At 35.2% G+C, this 26341-nt stretch overlaps 3 protein-coding genes across 5 annotated transcripts in view; 1 reads left to right on the top strand and 2 right to left on the bottom strand.

Moving 5' to 3' along the window:
- Positions 1–26341, bottom strand: part of LOC127870950 (E3 ubiquitin-protein ligase RNF166-like) — a 194950-nt gene that overhangs the window by 100473 nt on the left and 68136 nt on the right. The window lies entirely within an intron of this gene.
- Positions 941–17976, bottom strand: LOC127870947 (phosphatidylinositol glycan anchor biosynthesis class U protein-like). The gene is made up of 12 exons (XM_052413547.1): positions 17811–17976; positions 14422–14486; positions 13537–13608; positions 13108–13170; positions 10761–10864; positions 9488–9588; positions 7263–7360; positions 6638–6792; positions 5848–5991; positions 4126–4250; positions 3585–3727; positions 941–2587 (listed from the first exon to the last, which is right to left on the bottom strand). Exons 1-12 carry the CDS (start codon positions 17944–17946, stop codon positions 2474–2476), a joined length of 1320 nt encoding a protein of 439 aa, XP_052269507.1. The 5' UTR covers positions 17947–17976; the 3' UTR covers positions 941–2473.
- LOC127870945 (lysosome membrane protein 2-like) overlaps positions 17937–26341 on the top strand; it is a 48187-nt gene continuing 39782 nt past the window's right edge. Inside the window, exon 1 of one of the 3 annotated variants that reach the window (XM_052413545.1) lies at positions 17937–18083. The gene's annotated coding sequence lies outside the window, so the exon portion shown is untranslated. Of the gene's footprint in view, positions 18084–19032; positions 19052–21306; positions 21423–26341 lie in introns of those variants that run through there. The other 2 variants (XM_052413544.1, XM_052413542.1) reach the window with 2 other exon arrangements.

The raw sequence follows: 26341 nt of genomic DNA on the forward strand, positions 1-26341 counted from the left end.
TTGTTTACCGCTATGTACATGCACAGGAAACTCAGACACTCGATCAGACGGTCTTAACAATATAATGGTTTAAACCATACACGCTCGAGAGGTTACATTTTACTATTAAAAATGCGCTATCTATTCTTAATTTTGGTGCATTTTACTAGAGTAAAAAGGCTACGCATGCTTTCTTAGTTTTGAATATGAACTCGTTTAACACGTTCAATGTCTAAAATATTTGATGTTTGAATTCTCTAGGGGTAACCCCAAATAGCCTTCAATTTTTTTTTCATTTTCGGGCGTTTTATATTTTCGATTTTTCATAATGATGTGCAGGCACGTTCCTACACTGCCTACGCTCAGCTACGCGCCTGCTAGTTCACTAAGACAAAGCTAAAATCTTGCAGCCACTCTAGAAGCCACATTTATGACTATCGTGACGAAACTTGGTCAGATGTTTATATTGAAAATATTTATCTTATGTTCTTTTCTGGGTCACGTGTGTCCAAAATCTAGCAACCAGGTCAAATGTTAGACAAATTCTTTTATAACTCTAGAAGCCACATTTTTGTATGACCCAATCATAATAAAACTTGGTCAGAATTTTCATTTTGACTATCAGGGCAGTTTGAATCTGGGTCATGTCTGTCAAAAAACTAATTCACCAGGTCGAGTCTTTGAAAAATCTTGCAACAAATCTGGAAGCCACATTTAAGACTCAATCTTGATGAAACTTGGATAGAATGTTCCTGACATTATCAAGGAAGTCTGAATCTGGGTCACGTGTGAGAAAAATCTAGGTCACAGTTCAAATTTTTAAAAAGACTTGTTACCACTCTAGAAGCCTCATTTATGACTCATTCTCGATGAAATACGGCCTCCAAAGTACACCATCAAACATTTCCGGAAGGTTGGTGAAGATTTAATGACAATTGTGGGAGAAAGAAAGCAGGAAAGGAAAAGTTTACATTTTCTTAATAAAAAAATATAACAGTATAGTGCCTAGTGAACATTGAGTGCTTATTCAACTTAACCTGCATTGAAGATTCTATAAAACTGTAAGACTTAGATAGCAGGAACAGTTAAATGTGGAATTGTACATAAGTAAAGAGCAATACGGTAACTTTTAAGTACCCTGGGACAATTTGTTAATTATGGAATGTGGATTTTTCTGCATTCAAAATCAAAACATTTTGGTAAGGATTCGCTGCAAACTTTAAGACTTAGGGAGCAGGAACTATGAATGTGCTTCCTGCCTTACTGCCATCCCATTCTTCTGCCAGGGAGGTTTTCATAACAAGACCCATCAAAAGACAGACATATAACAAGCATGATAAATTTTGATCTGACATCCAGGCTAGCTGTAGTATGCTCCAAAAATGATCTTGACAGCAATTTGCACATGACACACTATCTCTACATGGAAAACATTATTGCGTTCAGTGATTTAACAAAAGCTGTCTCCATAGGATGACATATGCCCCCGATAAACGCTTTGATAGAAGTTATCGGCATTTTTCAAAACCTTAACGCATTTTTTGAAACCTTAACGCGGACCCTAAGTTCAAGGTCAAAGGGGTCAAAATGTGTGTGCATATGGAAATGCCTTGTCCATTAAACATGCATACCAAATATGAATGTTTCAGCTAAAGTTACTTTAGTATGCGCATTTTCCGAAACCTTAACGCAAAGTGTGACGGACAGACAGAGGGACGGACGGACAGACAGACTGACAGTGCGATGACTATATGCCCTCCTTCGGGGGCATAAAAAGTGCCTGTTCAATGAAAATACAGTCCCTACAAGATTTAAGGATGAACAGACATATGGGCTGCCAAGTGAATTACATAAGGCCTCCCATTTTGTGCTGGCATAAGAAAAACACATTGAAGAAACACACAAATGTAATAAATGTACATGCATCATACCTTATGGGATCAAATGCATGGTCCATCATAAGCATACTGCGAAACATTTATTATTTGTCTGGAACTAATTTTCATGTGTCCTTTAAACCACAAAATTACAAATGTTCGAATCTCAAGTCACTTTCAGATATTATATTAAAAAAAATTCACTAATTTAAGTTCAAAGGAAAATGCCAGATTTGATTAATCCACGAAATTCAATTTCAATTAATATAAATAAGTCTTTCAAAACAATCAGTATTGCATTTGAAAGCTGTATATGATGCAATGACACATATGTAAAAACAATGTCAAAAGTAGAGCCCACAAAAAGTTATAATTTCAGTTAAAAATTACTTTGAGCTATCTCTGCGGATCTTCTTCTGTTTTGTTCTCAATGACAGCACGAACACAAAAAGCTGTTTTTTTACACAAGTACATTACAGGTCCACACAAAAAAGATCATTTTCACAGAAAAAAGCATTAAAGTTCCATACAATAAAGATCATACAAAATATGTATACAAAACACTGAAAACAAATACTAGAAAGTCTGGAAATTAATGTTTTGAATGGTTTTTACAGTCACTCCATGACAATTTGGGCATCTTTGCCATTGTCCAGTTTATGTTTGAGTCCATTGTGAAGATCGAACTCTCGTCGCAGATATCCAAACATCAGATCTGCGATGAGGAAAATCTGCAACAAAAGTCAAACACAGTCTTGATAACTCTAAAGCTCCAAAGTCCGATTCACAGATATTAAATTAAGTATAACATTAAAGTTTAACATTATAATGATTTAAAGACATATTACACATTTAAAACCAACATTGTGCTGCATTATAAATTTTAACCCTTTAAGTGCTGGAACCGAATTTTGAAGGCCTTTGCAAACAGTTTGGATCCAGATGAGATGCCACAGAACGTGGCGTCTCATCAGGATCCAAACTGTTTGCTATTCTGATAGTATTCTTTGAAAAAAATGAAAGAAAATGCTAATTTTAGAAATTCAGCAGAAGACATTTTAGCAGACGACAAATTTCCCAGCATGCAAAGGGTTAAGTGATCATTTTCATTGATGAGCGAGAAATTCAGACTGGGTCTCAGACTGTGAAACAAAATGCTTTGCTTTGTGTTCATCTGAAAGAAAGTATGTGCATTATATATATAAATGAATGGTATTTGGACTGGAGTATAATCTTTTGTTTGAATTTGAAACAACATCATAAATATGGAATCAATGCAGTTTAAAATTCTTTAAAAAAAGGATCTTCATCTTCATTATACATTTTTTTAATGCATGCACATTTGAATGTTGATCATTAAAAAATATAGGTAATATCATTTAATTCATCACAGAATTTTATGTTGACAGGCATCCAGTTTATGACCCCTTTCTACTTTGAGAGGATAAACATATTGTCTTTACCCATTACCACTTAGATACGTATTTTGACACATTTGTAGTCCCTTAAAAAGTTACAATTAAATAAAGACCATTCTTACTTGATTCAAGTTTTAAAGGGTTCATTTCCAACCCGTAGATACTGATGAGCAGCAAACAGCACAAAACCTGAACAGACTGCGAGCTACTCACAGGCTGTTCTTGTTTTATGCAGTTTGCACATAGCCATTTTCACTTAGCTTCTGAGAGGGAAAGGGGTTAAGTGAGGTTTAAATGATCAGATACTCACCTGAGCAGTTGAGAATGTGAGGGCTATTGCAAAGTAGAAGTTAGCATTGGCGCTACCTGCATATATCCACAAATGCCACAGGATTGGAGACATCACCATGCAGACTAGAAACATGTTTGTGACCACAAACGTGTTGCGCATATCTATTTTTTGTTGAAAAAGAGAACACACGCAAGAGGTTATAACAACAATTTTATGGAAAATTAAGGGCAAGGGACTTGTGAGCCATACACAAGTATTCACCATTGTTTCAAAGAAATATGGGTAATAATTGATACTTGTGATACAACATGATTTGTAAACAAATATTCCCCAAACACCAACATGCTGCTAAGTCTTAAATATGTGAACTTGTTTGATTTCTTTTAATGTTGGATGTTCAAAATAAGACATGGTAAAGAAAATATAAACTATTTGAATATTAATATCAATATAAAGCTATACATTTTCCTTATCATGCGTGAAGAGAATCGCTTTGCATAATTTTATTAGAATGAGTTGGTAGACTAAAAACAAAGATAGAAATCAGGTAATCTCATACATGAAAACACATGTTTCCACATGGGCAGCAATGTGATGAAGACAGCAACATCTGCGTAGCTTGGATACGATTTGAATATGGACATCAAGGTGACCAACACATAGGCCAAGAACACTGGGTGATCCCTGGAAAAGAATAATGGACAGGACTTGAATATGGACATCAAGGTGACCAACACATAGGCCAGGAACACTGGGTGATCCCTGGAAAAGAATAATGGACAGGGCTTGAATATGGACATGAAGGTCACCAACACATAGGCCAAGAACACTGGTTGATCCCTGGAAAAGAATAATGGACAGGGCTTCAATATTGACATCAAGGTGACCAACACATAGGCCAAGAACACTGGGTGATCCCTGGAAAAGAATAATGGACATGACTTGAATATGGACATCAAGGTGACCAACATATAGGCCAAGAACACTGGGTGATCCCTGGAAAAGAATAATGGACATGACTTGAATATGGACATCAAGGTGACCAACACATAGGCCAAGAACACTGGGTGATCCCTGGAAAAGAATAATGGACATGACTTGAGTATGGACATCAAGGTGACCAACACGTAGGTCAAGAACACTGGGTGATCCCTGGAAAAGAATAATGGACAGGACTTGAATATTGACATAAAGGTGACCAACACATAGGCCAAGAACACTGGGTGATCCCTGGAAAAGAATAATGGACAGGACTTGAATATGGACATCAAGTAGACCAACACGTAGGCCAAGAACACTGGGTGATCCCTGGAAAAGAATAATGGACAGGACTTGAGTATGGACATCAAGGTGACCAACACATAGGCCAAGAACACTGGATGATCCGTGGAAAAGAATAATGGACAGGACTTGAATAGTGACATCAAGGTGACCAACACATAGGCCAAGAACACTGGGTGATCCCTGGAAAAGAATAATGGACAGGACTTGAATATGGACATCAAGTAGACCAACACGTAGGTCAAGAACACTGGATGATCCCTGGAAAAGAATAATGGACAGGACTTGAATATGGACATCAAGGTGACCAACACATAGACCAAGAACACTGGGTGATCCCTGGAAAAGAATAATGGACAGGACTTGAATATGGACATCAAGGTGACCAACAAATAGACCAAGATCACTGGGTGATCCCTGGAAAAGAATAATGGACAGGACTTGAATATGGACATCAAGGTGACTAACACATAGGCCAAGAACACTGGGTGATCCCTGGAAAAGAATAATGGACATGACTTGAATATGGACATCAAGGTGACCAACACATAGGCCAAGAACACTGGGTGATCCCTGGAAAAGAACAAGATGAGTCTTTACAAACCTTCTTGTACATTTTTTTTTAACAAACTACTTGCTGGGCAGCTCAATGCTAGTGAAATAGTGTAATTTGTTGTAGTAATTTTTCATCATATACATCATATACATAAGGCATACAATTTTGCTTGATAATTATGATAGGAGAATGATTCAAGCTGTTGCCAGGGTGTAAATAAAAAACATGAAGACTTATTTTACTTTAATTTGTTTTTCTTTGTGAACAAGGTTTTTAAAATCAGCAAGAAGTAACATATAAAATAGAGAATACTAAGTTTGCGAGATTGTGTGCTTAAATTTATCTGACGAGTTAAAAAATTCCCTATGAAGTTTGCCGAGCAGTGTAAGTCTTTCTGACACGAGTCAGATAAAAATATAATACAATATCAAAAAAATGTCAAACCTGAGTTTAACCGCCAATGGTACTGTGTAAAGGAAAGCGTTGATCTGGAACACACAGATGAAGAATGGTCGGAAATGCTCAAACATCTCCGTGAAGAAGTACCAGAATACCCCAAGGTTTGGTGTCAAGTCTGGTACACCAAGGCTGTAATAAATGAAAACATTATAATATGTTTTTAATGATAAAAAACTTGTAAAATTTCAAAAACATTTTTTTGACTTATGAAACACTCACAAACTTAAAATAAACCATTTCTAGCCTATGAGAAAAAAAAGAAGTTTCCTAATTAAAGCTTTGCACATTTTCTTGTAATATAAAAATCATGCTGACCCTATATTTCAGAAACTATTATTTGGTAGAATGCTGTTTTGAATGACTGTTCTGAGAATAGTGGATCGATGTGTAAATTGTGGCTATCGTCCAAACAAAAGCAAGGGAACGATTGCTTAAACAAAACTCTTGAGTTAAATTTAAGCAACCCATCTTGAACTAAAGCTTTGTCACTGACAGGAGTTAAACCCTCATGCAGCTTTGTCAGACATGTTCAAGCCCAAATTACACTGGAGTTACTAGTTTGTGACACACATAAAATGTTTCATACCGACACACTTACAGACTGACAAACCAATAAAAAAAACACCTTCAATACACCCTCTTCCAGGCAGGGATATATTGAGGAAAGGTGGGTATAAAGGAGAAAGGTAAATCTGAGAGAGAGAGAGGCATATCAGAAAAAATGGTACATCAAGGAGAGGGGAATAATACACAGTGTTAAACTAATCTAGCTCACATGAAACCAGTCGTTGCCCCAAGGAATCTCATGGAACCTTCCAGAAAGTAGGAGATCAGGTAGAGGCCCAAGGTCATGCCGACACCAACCATAGAGGTTACACCACACCCGGTTATAAACTGAGATGACTCTGTCTTCTTGGTCTGACCACTCATCTGTACATATAATCATTTTCAACTTAGCACGCAAAAGAAGTGAATATACAAATAAATACTGGTACCAATGATTGTTTTCAAATTTTAGAAACAAACATTCCTACTTCACTTTACAAAATAAATGAGACCTGAAATAATCAATATATGCAGGACAGTGAACAGTTAAATTATATGACATTCAAAGTTAATGATTGGTATAACGCCTTGCACTCAAATAACATTTTGACGCGTTTGAGGTATTTCGAAAATAAAACCAAATTTATGACCTTTTTAACTAGATTCAAATTTAAAGGTTTCATTTCAAACTCTAAGATACTGATGAGCAGCAAAAAGCATAAAACTTGAAAAGACTGCGAGTTTATGGCTGGTTTTTCTAGTTTTATACTGGTTGTATATAGCAGTTTTGTTTTCAATTTGCTCCTGAGCCGCAAAAGGGTTAAATACACAAGTAAAAGTAATCCTATACTCACATGTTGAAAATATATCGCAGCGGGTACCAGTAACATGACTGGATACAAGGACTGGTAGGTTGCCATAGCGATTGTACCCATACACATCAACAGGTTACCTGTGAAAGAAAATTTTATACATTTGGAGTAAAAAGCCTTAAAATAATCATCAGTAAAATTCAGTCTGTAAAATGGTTAAAAACAAATAATGAAATTGAAAAGATTATTTTCTGAAAGCATTAGAAAAACTAAAGCACTATTTTCCAAGAACAGCAGTACCGGTACTTGACAACTAAAAACATATAATAAGTGTCCTGCAATCAGAGATATTATTATGCCCCCTAAACAGGCTTTGAACTGGTGATCCCAATTTCAATAGGGGTCATACTGTCCAAGGCCAATGCGCATGTGATGTATCAAGCCAATTGGTCAATTTGTTGATGACTTATTGATTTGAAACAATTTTCACACTCATTGTGACAGTGACCTTGACCTTTGACCTAGTGACCGTGATTTCAATAGGGGTCATCTACTGTCCAACGCCAATTCGCATGGGAAGTATCAAGCCGATTGGTCGATTTGTTGACGAGTTATTGATCAGAAACGCTTTAACCACTTATAAATTGTGCCAGTGACCATGACCTTTGACCTATTGAAACCAATTTCAATAGTGGTCATCTACTGTCAAACGCCAATTCACATGAGAAGTATCAAGCCAACTGGTGAATCTGTTGACGAGTTATTGATCAGAAATGATTTCAAACTAAGTGTGTTACAGTGACTTTGACCTTTAACCAAGTGACCACAATTTCAATAGGGGTCATCTACTGTCCAAGGCCAATGCACATGGGAAGAATTAAGCCAATCGGTGAATCAGTTAATGTGTAACAGTGACCTTTGCCCTAGTGACCCAATGTCAATAGGGGTAATTTACTGTCCAAAGCCAATACACATGTGAAGTATCAAGCCAATCAGTCAATTGGTTTACAAGTTGTTGTTCGGAAAAGATTTTCAAACTTAGCCTGATAGTGACCTTGACCTTTGACCTTGTGACCCCAATTTCAATAGGGGTCATCTACTGTCAAAGGCCAATGCACATGTTAAGTATCAAGCCAATCGGTCAATTTGTTGACGAGCGAGGTATTGATCTAAAACGATTTTCACACTAAGTGTGATAGTGACCTTGACCTTTGACCTAGTGACCCCAATTTCAATAGGAATCATCTATCGTCCAAGGCCAATGCACATGTGAATTATCAAGACAATCTGTCAATTCGTCGACGAGTCATTGATCGAAAACAATTTTCACAATTAGTGTGATAGTGACCTTGACCTTTGACCTAGTGACCCCAATTTCAACAGGGGTCATCTACTGTCCAAGGCTGATGCACATGTGAAGTATCAAGCCAATCTGTCAATTTGTTGACGAGTTATTGATCGGAAACAAACTGGTCTACCGACATTTATGCTGGTCTACCGACAGACAGCCAGCAAAACAATATACCCCTTCTTCTTCTAAGGGCATAATAATGAGGCCATAATTCTGATTTCAAATTAACAATTTCTAATGACGCACATGCAAATCTCACATACTGGGTACTTCTTTAAACTAGAGCATCGCATAACGGGTGCCAACGCTTGGCTGCGGGAGCAGTTTTAAATAAATGAAAGCTTGTCAGAATATTTTTTTATTTTTTTTAGAGTACAGTGACCTTGACATTTGACCTAGTGACCAAAAAAAGGGTGTGGCATGTAGAACTCATCAAGGTGCAGCTACAAAGTTGTAGGTGGAAGCACTTTGATTTTTGATTTTAGAGCCAATGTTCAAAACCTTAACAAATTGTTAAGGTTTTAGCACGACCCGGACGGCGGACGAGACAGCACGATACGACGAGCTGGCTATGACAATACCACTCCGAAAACAGCTGAGCTAGTTATGGACTAAAAACTTGATACTATCAAGTTTAGAGTCTTGAAAAAATTGTTGATTTCAGTGTAAGATGGTGTTTTTCATTGGTCATGTGTTTTTTTTCTTTTTGGTTTTGAAGCTTATGACAGTTACACTTTAACATGGAAATAAACTGAAATTTGCAAAAGAAAATCAACAGTAATGACATTGATATAAATTAAATGTAAAAACCTTGTGGCTTTGCAGCTTATGATAATAACATTTTAACATGTATATAAACATAAATTTGAAAAAGAAAATCAATGACATTTAACATGAATATATGAAATGTACTAACCTTTCAACATGAACATGAATGTCAGGAATATAAAAAAGTTGTTTATAACTGCGGTGGATTTCCCCAGGCACACTGCTACACTGTAGGGGTTGAGAAAATGCCTAAAAGAAATAACAACTACAACATTGTGTCCATAGTTACACAGCGGGGGTTGAGAAAATGCTTGAAAGGAACAACACTTATGTGTACATAGGTATTGCTTTTCGCCTTGTCTGATTCTGCCCAGTGCATGATGGGAAGGAACCACTTTCATGATGAAGGCAAATAAGCGTTAGAATTTTGTTCGCAACCTTTATTGACAAACAATATAATTTATAAATACAAATACATTGAAACAGAAGATAAAATGAATGAATAAACACAAAAACTAACATATTGCACTACAAATTCCATTTTAATTTGTCTGCAGACTATATATTAGGAATATGCACATTCCTAAAATATAGTTTGAGCAATTAAATGATAGTAAAGAGATCAGACAAATGCAATGACATCATACATGTATGAATAAAAAAGAACGACAACTACAGTTGAGAACGTTGCCTAGGAGACAAAAAAAGCCAGAGGACAGCAGCTCAGATAAACTCAATTTTCAAGGTTTTTATGAGAATAATAATGATAATAAAAGCATTTTAATATATCTTGATTGATTTATATCACTGTTCTGTTGATCTGGTATTTATATTTGTGAATGCCACTACTATGGCAATTGCATCAATATACACATTTTGGGAAAAATAGCGATGTTCATTTTATCTGCCAAAAATAATGTAAAGATGGCATGCAACAACAAAACAAAACGCGCTTAAACAACATTTAATCTTAGATTTTTTCAATTATATATTTTTTTGGCATTCATATTTTTTAAACTTGTTGGATAAATTAATATTTTCAGAATTTTTTTAAAACAATGAATTGAAACAGTGTACACTTGATTCAGAATTGTATTATTTTTGATAACAAAAATAAATAAGTGTTCATATACCAAATTTATATTGTTTTATGGTACCAAATGAAAGTTTCCAGAACCAAATATACTTTTTTCTGGTACAAAATTAACATTTGTTTGCCTGTACAAAGTGTCCATTTGTTTTAAGCTTAAAATTTAAATAGAAGAAAAATGGTTCATGCACAGATGAACCCTTTCCAGTTCAGAAGCAAAGTGAAAATGGCTACCAGTATATGCAAGTTTAATGCTGTTTGCACATAGCCATTTTCACTTTGCTTCTCAGCGGGAAAAGAGTTTAATGTACAACATGAGAGGGCCACCTACGTTGCCACAATTGCCAAGGGGATCAAGTCAACATGATCCTTACGCAGAATAATTTTCTCCACACCCACCGCATAATTCTTCACATTGTTGACCTGTTTCTGTAACTGAAGAAAATCAAACAATTTCAGTTTTTAAATGCTCCTTTATAATCAAAATAAATTGCGTTTAACACTACATTCAAGTGGGAAATTTATGTATTTCTTATTACATATCCTATACAATAATGCAATAAATTGCTTCCTAAATATTTGTTCAGAGAGTGCAATATAAATTCATAAAATAAATACAAGAAAGTGGTAATAAACAGTACCAAGTTTTATTAATAAAGCCATGAAAAATAAGAAATTAATAGCATTTATAAGAACATACAAAGACTGATTGATAGGCTATGGAAAGAAGATAAAACCAGGCCTAACAACAGGATGAAAATACATGTAAAACACAGAAGAATACCGGTATGCTATTCAGGGGGGAAGTAACGGTACATATATAATAACTGAACAAGTCGCTGTACAAACATTTATCAAAATGAACGAACATCTATGACCTTTGACCTTCACTCGTGACTTAACTTTTTACCTAGGAGCAAAACAGTGTACATCAGATATCCTTCTATGGTCATCATGGGAAAAATAATCAGAAATATTAAAAATATTCTCTTTTGCATTAAAAGCTACATAATAAGGAAATTACAAATAATGACATATTGCCTTTTATTATGAAATTGACCTTTCACAGCAGAGCATGGCAGTGGTATGCAACAAATTGTCTGGTCATGGGGAATAAACAAATAATAAGATACACTTCAGATTTATTGAAATTGAATTGTGACCTTGGGCTTGGCCAAATTAGCCAATGGCTACAAATTGACCTTTTGGCTAAAGAAAATTCTATTTAGCTACAATTTTTTCTTTATTAAAACTTATAAAATAGCCAGGAATAGAAGAATTTTGCCATAGCAAGATGAATTTGGCTAAAGAAATTTTTTAGCCAGGGGAAGCTCAGCTTGCATGATCTTTCATCAAGAACAAGATGTGTTTGTGAAACACTATGTCCCCCATATATTTGACCTTGAAGGATGACCTTGACCTTTCACCACTCAAAATGTGCAGCTCCATGAGATACACACAAGCGTGCCAAATATCAAGTTGCTATCTTCAATATTGCAAAGGTTATGGTAAATGTTAAAGTTTGACGCAAACAACCGAACCAACAAACCAATAGACAGGGCAAAAACAACATAAAAAGTCACCAAACTCATAAAAAAACTTATATTTTAAAACATATCACCAACAAAACTGCAGGAAAACTGCATGGTTATTTCAAAACACAGTTACTTTATAAAAATTACCATAAGGGGATCATTATTATTTATAAAATATATTTGACCATGAAGGATGACCTTGACCTTGACCTTTCACCACTCAAAATGTGCAGCTCCATAAGATACACATGCATGCAAAATATCAAGTTGATATCTTCAATATTGCAGAAGTATTCATAAAATAAGCGATTTGGGCCACACATATTTGACCTCTGACCTTGAAGGATGACCTTGACCTTTCACCACTCAAAATGTGCAGCTCCATGAGATACACATGCATGCCAAATATCAAGTAGCTATCTTCAATATTGCAAAAGTATTCATAAAATAAGCGATTTGGGCCACATATATTTGACCCCTGACCTTGAAGGATGACCTTGGCCTTTCACCACTCAACATGTGCAGCTCTATAAGATACAAATGCATGCCAAATATCAAGTAGCTATCTTCAATATTGCAAAAGTATACAATAAAATTAGCGATTTTGACATATATATTTGACCTTTTACCTCGAAGGATGACCTTGACCTTGACCTTTTACCACTCAAAATGTGCAGCTTCATGAGATACACATGCATGCCAAATATGAAGTTGCTATCTTCAATATAGCAAAAGTTATTGCAAAATGTTAAAGTTGGCGCAACCCAACAGACCAACCAACCAACAGACCAACAGACAGGGCAAAAACAATAAGTCCCCCACTACTATAGTGGGGGACATAAAAATGTGAGGTGTACCCAAAGCATAGTCTGATCAGGGGGAATAATAATACAAAACTATATTAAAATCCTCTCATAAATGCAAAAGTTCCAGAGCAGACACAAAATCTGGATACATGCAAAGGATGGACCATAGGACTACTATATGCCATTGTTTTGGGGCATCAAAATATGAATAACTAAGTTAAGACAATTCAAATGCTTTGTGCCATGTAATATAAAACGAAACGGACTCATTAAGAGGAAAATTAGATGTTTGGATAAATCTGAAAATATGAGCCCAAAAAGGAAAAAATAACGTTACCAAATATCTGCTGAATTCCTTGCCCATACTAGCCAGTACAAGACCACTGAGAATGTCAATAAACTGAAACAGAAATACAAATACTATATATGACCTTTGACTTGAACCAAATTGAAAAAGACAGCACTGGAACATGAAACACTCAATGCATACTTGATAAAACCATTTTGTTTATTATAATTTTTAAACATAAGATTAGATTTATCTGAATTACCAGGGCACTAAAACATGGAATAATCTAGGAATTTTAAGCTAGGAAATGCCATTCATAAAATAATAATACAATTTGTTGATATAAAGGCCTTTTAATTTACTATAATTTTAAACACATAAGATTAGATTCATCTGAATTAATAGGCTCTAATAAAGGAAATAGTTTAGGATTTAAAAGTTTTGAGCAAGCAGTCTGTAAATAATGATATCACTTACCACAAAAAAGTAGTGCATTTTTGAAGATAGAACTTTTGAGACAAAACTGAACACACGCAACATAATTGGGGTCTGCAATAAGAATAAAAAAGTCTTCAGTACCTGTGAACAAAACACATATACAATTGTACACTATAAGACTTATTTAAGTACCTGAAAATGTTTGTTTGTTTTAATCAGTTTTTTTTCCTTTCTTCAACAGTCATTTTACAGTGGCCAGTTAACCCACCTACAATTTTCTCTGGTAAGATGATTAACCATTACTAAGTAAAAATCCTTATTCTCTACTTGAATCAGACGTAGGGGATGAATTTCCATAGAAATAATTTCATGATCAATCACCATCACAGGGACCTTTAAGAAAAATATTCTGAATACTATAAGTATACTTTTAAAGTATGTAGAGGATTTTTCTTAAAGATCCCTGTGATCACCACACAAGTTATGTGGAGTGGTAGAGGATCGAGCATGTGATCCTTAGATCTCTTGTAAAGCGATCAACCAAATGAGCAGGCCAGCTGGACAATATATATAAAATACTATGATGGTCAACAAATTGTATTCACTTCACCTATTACCCGTTCCTGCAATTGAAAGTCTGCACAATGCAGGGAGCAATATAGTAGCAAGATAATTTATAGAAATATAAAATCTATACTTTCCTCAAGAACAGCTATATATCAACCACAAGAACAGCTATATATCAACCAGAATAAGAATGTATAGAGAAAAGCTGTGAGCAGACCTTATAGAATATTGGCATCACAGAAATTCTTCCCTTTTTTTAATTTAAACAAACGAGTCCTCTCTGCACTCTATTCACTTCTAGTTTTCTATTATATACACACTTTATATTCAGCAGCTATCAGTGTTATGATCTCATACCTCATGAAACAAATCGCCCCTGTACGGAGAGATATCATTGTCCTGAAGTGCAATCCCGTCCAGAGCTGAAAATAAACACAGAGAGAAAATTGCAGTTACCCGACAGTCCCCAATAATAAACTTCTGAAACCATATCGGAAATAAAAGTTGACATATTGCATTCACTTTACCGAGTTACATGTCATGGAGTGGCTATCAATGCACAAGGAGCGATGTAGAAGCAAAGTCACAATTTCAAATACAGATGAGACACAAACACGTTCATTAAAAACATTTTCATTTAGCTCGCTTGCTTTTTTTAATCGAGACATTCTCAAATCTGTTTCCTTGGAAGAACAATAAATAATTTATTATTGATGTCTTGAGAGAAGTTCTTTAGAATTCTCCCACAGTAAAGATCAAACCAGAAACCTGCTGATCATAATGAAGACACCATGCCATTGAATCCTCATAATTGAAAATACAAATTATTATCATACATACTTTATCCTAGAGATTGATCCATTTCAAACATAACATTTGCTACTCAATTTGAAGGGAACGTATTGCACATAAACAATGAAGCAGCACACCTGTATAGGATTGGTCAGTCGCAGGATATCTAAGACCCCATTTGATTTTGTAAGGACTCTACTTGTCAAAAAGCTGTACAAGTACTCCTCTTGGCAAACTGATATCAGTACCGATTTTGCTATTGTTAATTACATAGGGAAACTTCAAATGCCATTTGATTAAAAAGAATTACATAGAATTCAAACCATATGATATATCCTAAGCTTGCTCACATGATTCACTATTTACAACTCAGCTTTGTATTAAGTCACAAAGTGTTTTAGACAAACGGAACACACAAAGAATGCCTTCTTCAAAAAAAATCTGCCAATTATCTTGAAAACATCTAGGAAAGCATATCTGCAAACATATTGACAAGTGACAGGCGGCATTCCGAAAATAGTGACCATATCAACCACTGCCTAAGTTAGTTAATACCAGTGCTTTCCACAGGCCATTTAACAGTCCCCCGCCGGGGCGCTTGAAAATCGAAATCAGAGTTTGTGGGCGCTTGAAATTTTCTGATCAGTGTGTATTTTTGATTAACTGCAAATAGGCATTCTTAAAATCAAAGCGATATTGACTTCGCCGAAAATTGTGAGAGCGATTTATGATCCTCTGTCAATTACGTTTTGCATCTCTTTACCCACCTAAAGGCTGATCATCGTTATAATGGAAAATCAATATTGGCCAATGAGAGCGCATGCTTTGAATGAGCGACAACACTCGTAGGCAGTCATACCTGCAGTAAGATGAGTCTCGGCCACTTACCAGGACTAAAAAGACTGATGATTGAAACCAGGTGTTATGCCTGTGGATATTGTGCATTTCATGCATAATATGGTCAAAAATGTATTCGACTCGTAATGCGCTTTAACAAATTATTGTTGAATTAATTACCCACAACTGTAAATATTTCTCAAATGAGGATTATTAAATTTGTAATCCAAAACACTATTCCGAATTTTAATGCTAACGCGACATTAACAAATTCTGGCGTTAAATAAACAGTGCTCAATCCTTTGTCTCAATAAAAAGCGCGCGAAAATTATGCAGACAAGTAAAATGTCACATGGAAAGTGTGGGTGTATTTTGTGTTGTATCAAAACGGGAACATCACGCCAAAATTTATTTGATACTAAAGAAAAATGGCAAATGTTTGTGTTCCTTGAAACTCTTGAGCACTTTTATTATAAATATTTACCAGAATTTGCTTTTAAACTGGAATATAAGGGATTATCGGGTATTGAGTAGCAACGGGAAAAGTAGTAAGTATGAAGTAATAAATTGAAAGTATGGTTTATATGGATGTATGAAGGAATCGATTGAGACAGCATACATGCCATACGTCCCACATTGTCCGGGAATTGAAGAACGTGTCCCGAGGTCCCGGAAATCTGTCAAATGTCCAGGATTTTACAAAATCCATACATACATGTACCTCATCTTAGGCTTAACTGCACCTCAAATCTGTGTTCCCACTAATCTGGAGAGTCTCCATGGCAATGCCTACTCAAATAGGTGTCAAAATTGATCAATTAACAGGGGTCCTGTTATCATATCGATTGTCTCACGTTTGCAGTCGAACCGAAAAGGCAGCATTGTTTAATGTGGTTGTTAATTGGCTTTAATATACTACGTTATAATTTCCCTCTGCGTAAGGGCAAAGGAGTTGTTCACAAATCTTAAGATTCGTGCGGTTGTGAATTAGTTATGCGTGTTATTCACGCATGACTAATTCACAACCCAGTGTCAATATCAATCTATAGTTTTAGTGGCTTTGTTATATCAAGCACACTAATTGGTCCATATTGTGTACTCCTCCACCATTTTCCTCCACTATAAATCATGGACAGTTACTTCGGAGACTTTTGATGAAAACATCAATGTTGTCCTCGTGGAAATTGTGCATGACTGTGCATGTCATGCATAATTCAGTTATATTAAAACATTTATTTTTACGCGAGATTAAATTAAAAAACAACACACAAACAATGTGTATCTTTATCGTCTTTAAGATAATTAATTATTGAAACAATTACTGTAACATATACAAATTAAACAAAATGCGAATCGCCTTTTAGGCGGATATATTATTTTACGTTGCGAGGCTCACCTGCCGCATACATCATTTCAACAAGATGGCGGACTTTTAAGAAAATAAATTGTGGCTTGGCAAACATGGAAAATAAAGATCGAATTAACAATCAAGATAATACACTTTGAAAAGATTAATGAAATGCCGCCCTGTGATAATCAAAGATGCATAAAATGGTGTTAGATGCTAATACAACATATTTATTAGTAATGTACTCAATCTACGATGTGAGCAAAATGCGTACCAAAATGCATATATGTCTATATATTTCGCTATATGTATACATGTCCAGGAAAATCATATATATCCTGGAACATTGAGCTCAATGTGCCGGAATTGGTCTGAAAATTTATGGCATGTATGGAGACGGGTTTATGCGTTTCCATGCAGGAAAGGGTTAAAACAATTTATAAACATGGCCTTAATAATGACTTTATTGCTGTTTTGTCTTGAAGAGTCATAACACACCAAATAACGTCAGTTCACTCTAAAAATTAATGTATGGAGGGTGCATCCCTTCCATACACCCCCCCCCCCCCTTAATGGCCCCAGGATGTCTGAAAAAAATCCTGTGGAATGCACTGAATAAATTCTTTTTTAATGTAAGCAAGCTAAAATAAAATTGAGCCACGAGGGATTCTGGTAACATAGTAACTCTACTCTAGTCTTAAACATACAAAAAACAATATCGCGGAAACATGGGACATAATGAAAAAAGTGACATAATGAAAGGGCTTACTTTTCTGCCATGATGTAAGCGCGTTAGATATTTCTACTCTTTCTGCGAACCAATCAGGCAAGTTTGTTCGGAACAAGGAAAGTCGCAGAATTATCCCAGCCGCAAAGCACAAACCGAGACCGATTCCGGTTGCCATTTCGGATACTCTTCAATTAGAGTCGTGACAACAACAACCACTAGGCTAAACATCACAACAAAAGCCGCAACAAAAGTCAATCTTAGATTTTAAAGTTATTTATCGATATAATTCGTAATTGCCGCAGCATGACGATGGTAATTTGTTGTTGAGAAATATAAATGGATCAAGGTCAAAACCCAGCAATTTCAGACCCGTATCACTTAAATTGTATTGTCTCTAAACTGATGGAACACATAATTGTCTCAAACTTAATGTCCCACTTTGATAAGCACCAGCTCCTTTCCCCTTTCCAACATGGATTTAAGTCAAAACATAGCTGCGAGACACAGCTGATAAGCTTCTCCCAAGAACTATTTGACTCTCTGGAAAATGGTCAACAAACTGATGTAATTGTAATGGATTTCTCCAAAGCGTTCGATAAGGTCGATCACAACAAGCTTATCCACAAATTATACAAGCTTGGGGTGAACTTAGAGGTCACGTCCTTGATTAGATCCTTCTCAGTAACTGCACACAGAGTTGCGGTTGAGTGTCATATCTCGGATGCACTCCCAGTTATGTCTGAAGTCCCTTAAGGCTCAGTCATAGGTCCCTGCCTCTTCCTGACATATATCAACGTCCTCCCTGACAGCATTAAAAGTAAAGCTAGGTTATTAGCTGACGACACTGTAATCTACCTGACAATCAAGTCCCAGTCCGATTCAGAACAACTTCAAAATGACCTCTACCAACTAGAACAATGGGAGATAGATTAGGCAATGGAATTTAATCCAGATAAGTGTGAGGTCTTACGCATTACTAGAAAAAGAAACCCCATCATATTCCCCTACACCCTCCATAATACTGAATTAAAATCAACTGTTAATGCCAAATATCTTGGGGTAACCTTAACTAAGGATTTAAACTGGTCAAAACATATTAATAAGGCCAAAAACTCCCTCCATTTCATAAAGAGAAACGTGAGGACCAAGAACATTAAGGTTAAAGAAGCTGCCTATACCACAAACGTACGCCCACAACTTGAATATTGTTCAGTTGTGTGGCATCCCTGGCAAAAACACTTGGCTGATAAATTAGAAGGGGTCCAACGAGCAGCAGCCTGGTATGTCATAAATGATTATGTATACACCAGTAATGTCACCCATATGTTACAGACCCTTCAATGGAACACCCTTGCCAACCGCCGCATGACCAACTCCCTCATAACGCTGTACAAAACTCACCACCAGCTAGTCAACATGGACCACTGTCACCTTACCCCTACAAGAAACCTAAACTTCCTAATCCCCCAATCACGCACCCAGTATCACATGAATTCCTTCTTTCCGCGCACCATAAGGTATTGGAACGGTCTCCCATACCTGGTCAAATCAAGCCGCTATCTCGATTCCTTCAAAGCGAGACCTGGGGAGGTTAAATTCTAAGTTGTAGACCCTGTTTTTATTTTTAACCTAACCCTGCACATCTAAATATTCTTACTTTGCTGTATATATCTTAAATACTTTCTCTTTTAAATGCACTTTTTAACTGACTAACACTGGTTTCCCTGACAATGCCCCTTCCAATTATAATCGTGATAGATTGTTCAGGAGTATACCGTAGATGTAGATGTATAAAGCAACAGTTAGCCAAAGTGAGGCACTTTGATACGGTCATGATTAATTCCCATATCAATTTTTAGGTCCTTCTCTAGTTCATATATCTAATTAAACGTACTCCCAGACGGCCAGGGCCTTTGATTATTTTTCTGGCTCTGGGAGTCTATATGCTGTCTTTTTATGCATAAACATAATCGCAGTTCTGAGCAGAGATTCCGCGCGGGTCACTAAACGTTGTTTGTTACCAATTAAGGAAAGCGATGAATAAACTTAAAAAACATTAAATTTAGCTGAATGGCAGCCTATTGACGTTTTCTTTTGCAAGCAACCTAAAAAACACCATGATGTTACAACAAACTATTATATATTATTATTATTATTACCTTAATCCGGTCATAAAAACGCATGATCTAGGATACACTAGACAAACAAAACATGGCAGAAATCTGGTAGTAAGTGCTGTAAAATATGCTGTCGAAAATTGTGTGTCATTATTTATGGACAAAAACCTGTATGTCCAAAAATGTAGAGTAACACACAATCATTATTTTGGCAGAAAAAGGGGATGTCCGCAAAATTAGAGTGTCCGAAAACATGTAGCAATTACAGTATATTTAATAAATTGATTCAGTTTAAAACATCTGTGTAATTTATATTTACATATTGTATATTTAAGCAATCGTTCAGGCTTTAAACATCTTCATGGGTCATTGTCTAATGACTGTTAAATGATTAAGTATGAAAATGTTTTTGATGCATGTGACTGTCTAATTGGCAGACTATGATCTTTAAACAGGAAGTGTACAAGTGGAGTCACAACACTTGAACATTCTTCCCAAAGCAGAGTAGGGGCTTTTGAATATCATCAAGCTGTGACACATGCAGTGGTTGCCATCAAATAGTACAGCGATTTCTGTCCTTCTTTATAAAGTATTGAAAACCGCACTTTCCCAAATTAGGAAAAGACTACAACTTTCCCAATTGTTGTCAAAAAAATCCTAATTGAAGGTTTGTAAAAAAAAAAAAATTCATAAATAAAATGCAACATTTAGTTAGTTTTCCTAGGCAGCTCTTTGGCTTGAACCTAAGTTAATATAATATTGACAACATTAAGCTATCAAGTTTTAGCTCACCTAAGCACAACATGCTCATTGTGAGCTTTTGTGATCACCTTTTGTCTGTGGTCTGTCATGCGTCATCCGTCCTCTGTTGTCAACATTTTGCCTTGTTAACACTCTAGAGGTCACATTTATTGTCTGATCTTCATGAAACTTGAGTTCGAAATCGGGTCATATATGGTCAAAAACTAGATTCAAGTTTTATAGGCTTCATTTCTAACCCTTAGATACTGATGAGAAGCAAACCCTAGTAACTTGCAGTCTGTTAAGGTTATATGCTGTTTGCACATAGCCATTTTCACTTTGCTTTTGAATGGGAAAGGGTTAATAGAGTTTCTTAATAAGGGTTTTCTATGCAATCAAGGTGAAAAAAATGGTTAAAACTAAAGTAATTATGCCATTGATTATCTTAATTAGCCAATAGCTACTTTTTAGAAATGTTGCTTCATTAAATTGTATTTGACTTCAAATTTGCCATTAATCATACCAAAAAGAATCTTCATAAGAATTTCTATATTTAATGAATTGTTAATTTGACTGAAGAAACTAAATTGTAGCCAATACATGTATAACATATTTATATGTAGAGGTAATTTTAAGAACGGAATGGGTTTACTCATTATGCTGTGCACTAATGATCTTAATCTTAATTTAATGATACATGTCAAACTTAATCTGTGTTTAGCTGCCATTGCAATCAACAATTGAAGTGATATTGTTATGAATATGGGATTATGACCTATACCAGTGAAATTAGGTATTTTAGCTAACTTTAATTTAAATTTACTTTAAAATGGGAAAAAAGTATTATTGCTTGATTTATAAGTTGTTAATAATTACTAATAAATCTTACATAAAAAAGAAAATATTAGATATAAAGGTTAAATCGATATTATAACTTCAAACTTTATTTCTATACTTTATTTCCAAACAACTTAAAGTCAAACCAGGTAATTGGAATTTCAGGACTCAAGATTGGGGGATAAAAATTTAAAATTTTACAATCGAGATTATTATCAAAAATCAGCGAAGAAAAAAGCCCTACAGTCCATCACTATCGCCCAACTTTTACTTTGCCCTTGTCATAGAAATGGGCTTATCAGCACCTATTTATAAGATAACTTAAAGAAAATCTGTTTACGAATTGATATTGTTGATGAATATGTAATTCAATAATATAAACAAATGACTTTAATGAAAATAAACATGCAGGTATTTAATCTATAAAGGGATTTTAATTTTAGAAATGCTTGTCTTGCCTTTTGTTTTATGTTTTTCTTACCTACATCTGTAGTTTGGATTGTGTAAGGCAGAGCTCCACTTAAGGGTTTTATACTTCAAGGTACTTTGTCACCTTAACTTTTTGTTAAAGCCTCAACTTTCAGTTCTTAAGAGTGTTTGAGGATCGTAAGGGTTACTTTTTAGCTCGACTATTTTAGCTCGACTATTATATATGAAATATATATAGTGGAGCTATCCTACTCACCCCGGCGTCGGCGTTTCCGTGCCGTTTCCGTTAGCGTGCAAATGTTAAAGTTTTCGTACTACCCCAATTATTTTCATTGTCCCTTGACATATTGCTTTCATATTTTGCATCTTTGTTTACCAACATGAACCCAACCTATAAACAAGAGCAGACAACTCTATCAAGCATTTTGTCATAATTATTGCCCCTTTTATACTTAGAATATGCATATTATTGATAAATTTATGTTAAAGTTTGCGTACTACCCCAAATATTTCCTATATCCTTTGACATATTGCTTTTACATGTTGCATACTTGTTTACCAACATCACACCAACCTATAAACAAGAGCAGACCACTGTATCAAGCATTTTGACATAATTATGGCCCCTTTTACACTTAGATAATTGAACATTTTGCTTAAATTGCCATAACTTCTTTATTTATGATCACATTTTATTATTACTTTGACAAAACAACACTTACCTGAATACCACTATGGATTCCACCCAAACAATACCCCACGTCCCTACCCAGAATCCCTCCACCTCCCCCCCAACCCCCCCCCCCCCCAATTATTATTTATTTAAATATCATCTCATAAATAACCACACCCCACATTGAAGTTGGTTTCCTGTGTGGGCAACCAATTGTAAAAAAATGGTTTCCATCCCTTTTACTAATAATGTCAATTCAGCTCTAAAGGCCATACATTATAAGAACCTCTTGCTTTAGCAATTTTTTTCTCCTGCTGGTGCAGGTGATGTTCCTTTCTAGTTGTATTTGAACACTTTATAATTTCTAGTAAAACATTGTTAGCAAACTTTATTATTTTTAGTAAAACATTGACAGAAAACTTTATAATTTCTAGTAAAACATGGACAGCAAACTTAATTATTTCTAGTAAAACATTGACAGCAAACGTTATTGTTTCTAGTAAAACATTGACAGCAAAATGGGATTTTCAAAATAAGTAATAACTTGTTCACCCGTCATTTTTAGCGAGGCTGTTTTCAGAGAAAACCCAAGCTATTGTCATAGCCAGCTCGTCGTCCACCGTCCTCCATCTGCCGTCCGCCGTAGGCATCGTGCTAAAACCTTAACATTGGCCATAACTTTTTAAATATTGAAGATAGCACCTTGATATTTGGCATGCATGTGTATCTCATGGAGCTGCACATTTTGAGTGGTAAAATTTCAAGGTGAACATCATCCTTCAAGGTCTAGGGTGCAAAAAACAAAGTCAAGGGAAGTAATAAGCTTTAAATGGACATAGTTATCTGACCTGCCCACGTATATATTTTTGTTAAATAAATCAAAGCGGCGCAGTAGGCGGCATTGTGTTTCTGACAAACACATTGTGGTTAAAGGTCAAGGTCATCCTTTACGGTCTACAATAAAAAATACAGATTTAAGGGAAGTAATAAGCTTTAAAAAGGGAGAAAATTATTCAATATTGAACATAGCCACTTTATATATGTAACATGAATGTGTATCTCATGGAGCTGCACATTTTTAGTGGTGAATCTACAGTCACGGTAGTGGCTTTTAATTATTTGCTACTAAAAATAGAGATTTGTTACAGACAATTATTTTCAAGGGAATTCAAGAATTGAAGTTCTTTTCACAGTTAGGGTACAGATTTATTATTTTGATTATTTATAACCCATATGATTGATTTGTTAAAGTTTGTTTTTTTATGATATAATTATAATTTCTTTGAGGTTCATTACATACCTGTGGACTAAAGTCCATAGATACATGACCAACTCTGGCTATTTTATTTTATGAAAAAGAAAAAAAACACTCTGGCTATGATCTCTTTTAAACCATAGGCCTTGGTTGTCAGTGATGTCTGACATGGTCATAATTGACTGTGAGACCCTCCCCCCTTTAATAACCTTTAAAGGGTGATGATTTCTATACCTGCCAAATGATAAATAGAAATTTTATTTCAATGCGGCGCAGTACCCGTCTGTAGATCTGCCGTGGAATCATATGGAATTCTATGGAAATCGTTAGATGGAATTCCGTGGAGTATTGGCACTAACTTTCCATCCGATTCCATGCAATCAATGGAAAAGTGAAAAAAAACAGAAGGGGGACTTGATATGGGATGGAATTCCATAAAATGCTGTGGAATTCCATAGAATTCCGTGGCATTCCATATAATACCGTGGAATTCCATAGAATGCCGTGGAATTCCATAGAATGTCGTGGAATTCCATAAACGCCATGGAATTCCATAGAACGCCGTGGAATTCCATAGAATGCAGTGGAATTCCGTGAAAAGCTATGGAATTTAATAAAAAGCTGGAATAAAATAGAAAAAAAAACGATTATAGATCAAAGGCATTTTATTGATTTTGAAAAACAAATGTGAATGTAACTAAAGGTTTCATCATAGAAGTTAAACAAGAACAAGATCTGGCATCAGTCATTAACCACACACATGCAGTCACAGTACATATTCAAAAATGAGTGGTTTTACATTTTCATAAAGTACCAACTCTCTTAACCACAGGCATGCATGCACACATTCAAAAACACATCCATAAACATGCACGCATATACAGGTGAGAAAAGAAAAACTTATAAAAGGCACAATATAAAACATAGAAGTAGAATTTTACATTTCTCTTATGACAAGTATACTTCCTTTCTCACATATGTTCATAAACACACACAATTACATGCACACACACATCACGCAAAATTGTTCTAGAGTTGTTTCTCATAAATTTCAACGTTCAACAACTGTTCCTTATTAATTCTAGAACACTTTCAGTATGATAACAGAAGTTCAGTTCTAGTTGATGTGTTCCAGTTCAATTCTAGAAAAGTTCCGAAGGTTAACTTCAAATATTTAAGTCTGAAACCAACTTTCTAGAAAACAAATTCCCATGCAGACAGCCAGTATTCAAGTACTGGGCATAGTTAATAATAATACATAACAAATTAACAACTGTGGTAAATTTGTTATTTATTATACTATGCTCAGTGCTGTTGAACAAGGACTTAATTCAATTATCCAAGTTTCAAATTCCTAAATTAAAAAAAACAAACAAATAAACAAAAAACAAATACAATTCACAAAATAAATAACTGGTCTTTTTTAGACAAGAAGTAACCAAAATAAAACATGTCACCAGCCACAGAATGCCAGGCTTAACACAGAGGCTAGTTTTTAAAAATGTTTGTCCAAGTCTTCCACTACCATTTTCCATTTCTTCTGAGAATATTGAACACCAGTCACTGCCTCCGGGTCCTTTTTGGTATGAGGTACATTGTATACTGCTCACATGTGCTCTGCAGAATAAGAAATCATAAAAATGTCTAAAGCAAAGAGTTATTTACATTCAAACAATAACAAGAGATTGCAAAGCAATATGGTCCCCTACCTGTTAAACTTCACTATTTTAAGTTTGTTAAATATATTTGTTGCCATAGCAACCAGAATTCTTGCATTATAAACAACATGAAATGACGTGCAAAATGTCCTTATTGTCATCTGTTCATGTTTCAAGTTTCATGAAAAAATACTTAGAACTTTTAAAGTTATCCCAGGATCCAGAAAAGTGTAACTGACTTAGACCAATATATTGAATTCCAAAAAGACAAAATACTTTCAGGTGGTTAACATTAAATAACTTATCTAGCCCAGGGCATGACAATATTTACCATGAATTTGTGGCAAAGCACTAAGCATAACTTAATTTGTTGGTATAATTAGTACAAATTTATTATTCCTATAATTAGAATGATGTGTAATTCTATTGGTATGAAAATGCACACTCAGACACCTAAAAACCAATTCCATTGGTTTAATTTTTTATTTACAAGCAAATACGTTGAATTGATATCCCCCGCCAACATGCTTCTGGACACATAAGTATTAAACAAGCATTTTTTTAAGATACAAAGGGCCATAACCCCATTTTTAACAGATGGTGTACAATTCCATTTGACGTGCATCATCCTCTTATCCATATATATACTCGAACCAGGTTTCAATGAAATCCGCCAAAGCACTTCCAGGATATGGCCTTGGAAACACAAAAAAGCATTTTTTCAAGATACAAAGGGCCATAACTCTGTTATTAACTAATGGTGTACAATGCCATTTGGCATGCATCATCCTCTTATCCATAAACATACTCATACCAAGTTTCAGTGAAATCTGCCAAAGCACTTCCAAGATATGGCTACG

This window comes from Dreissena polymorpha, chromosome 3 (assembly GCF_020536995.1).
Source record: "Dreissena polymorpha isolate Duluth1 chromosome 3, UMN_Dpol_1.0, whole genome shotgun sequence".
NCBI classification, from domain to species: domain Eukaryota; kingdom Metazoa; phylum Mollusca; class Bivalvia; order Myida; family Dreissenidae; genus Dreissena; species Dreissena polymorpha.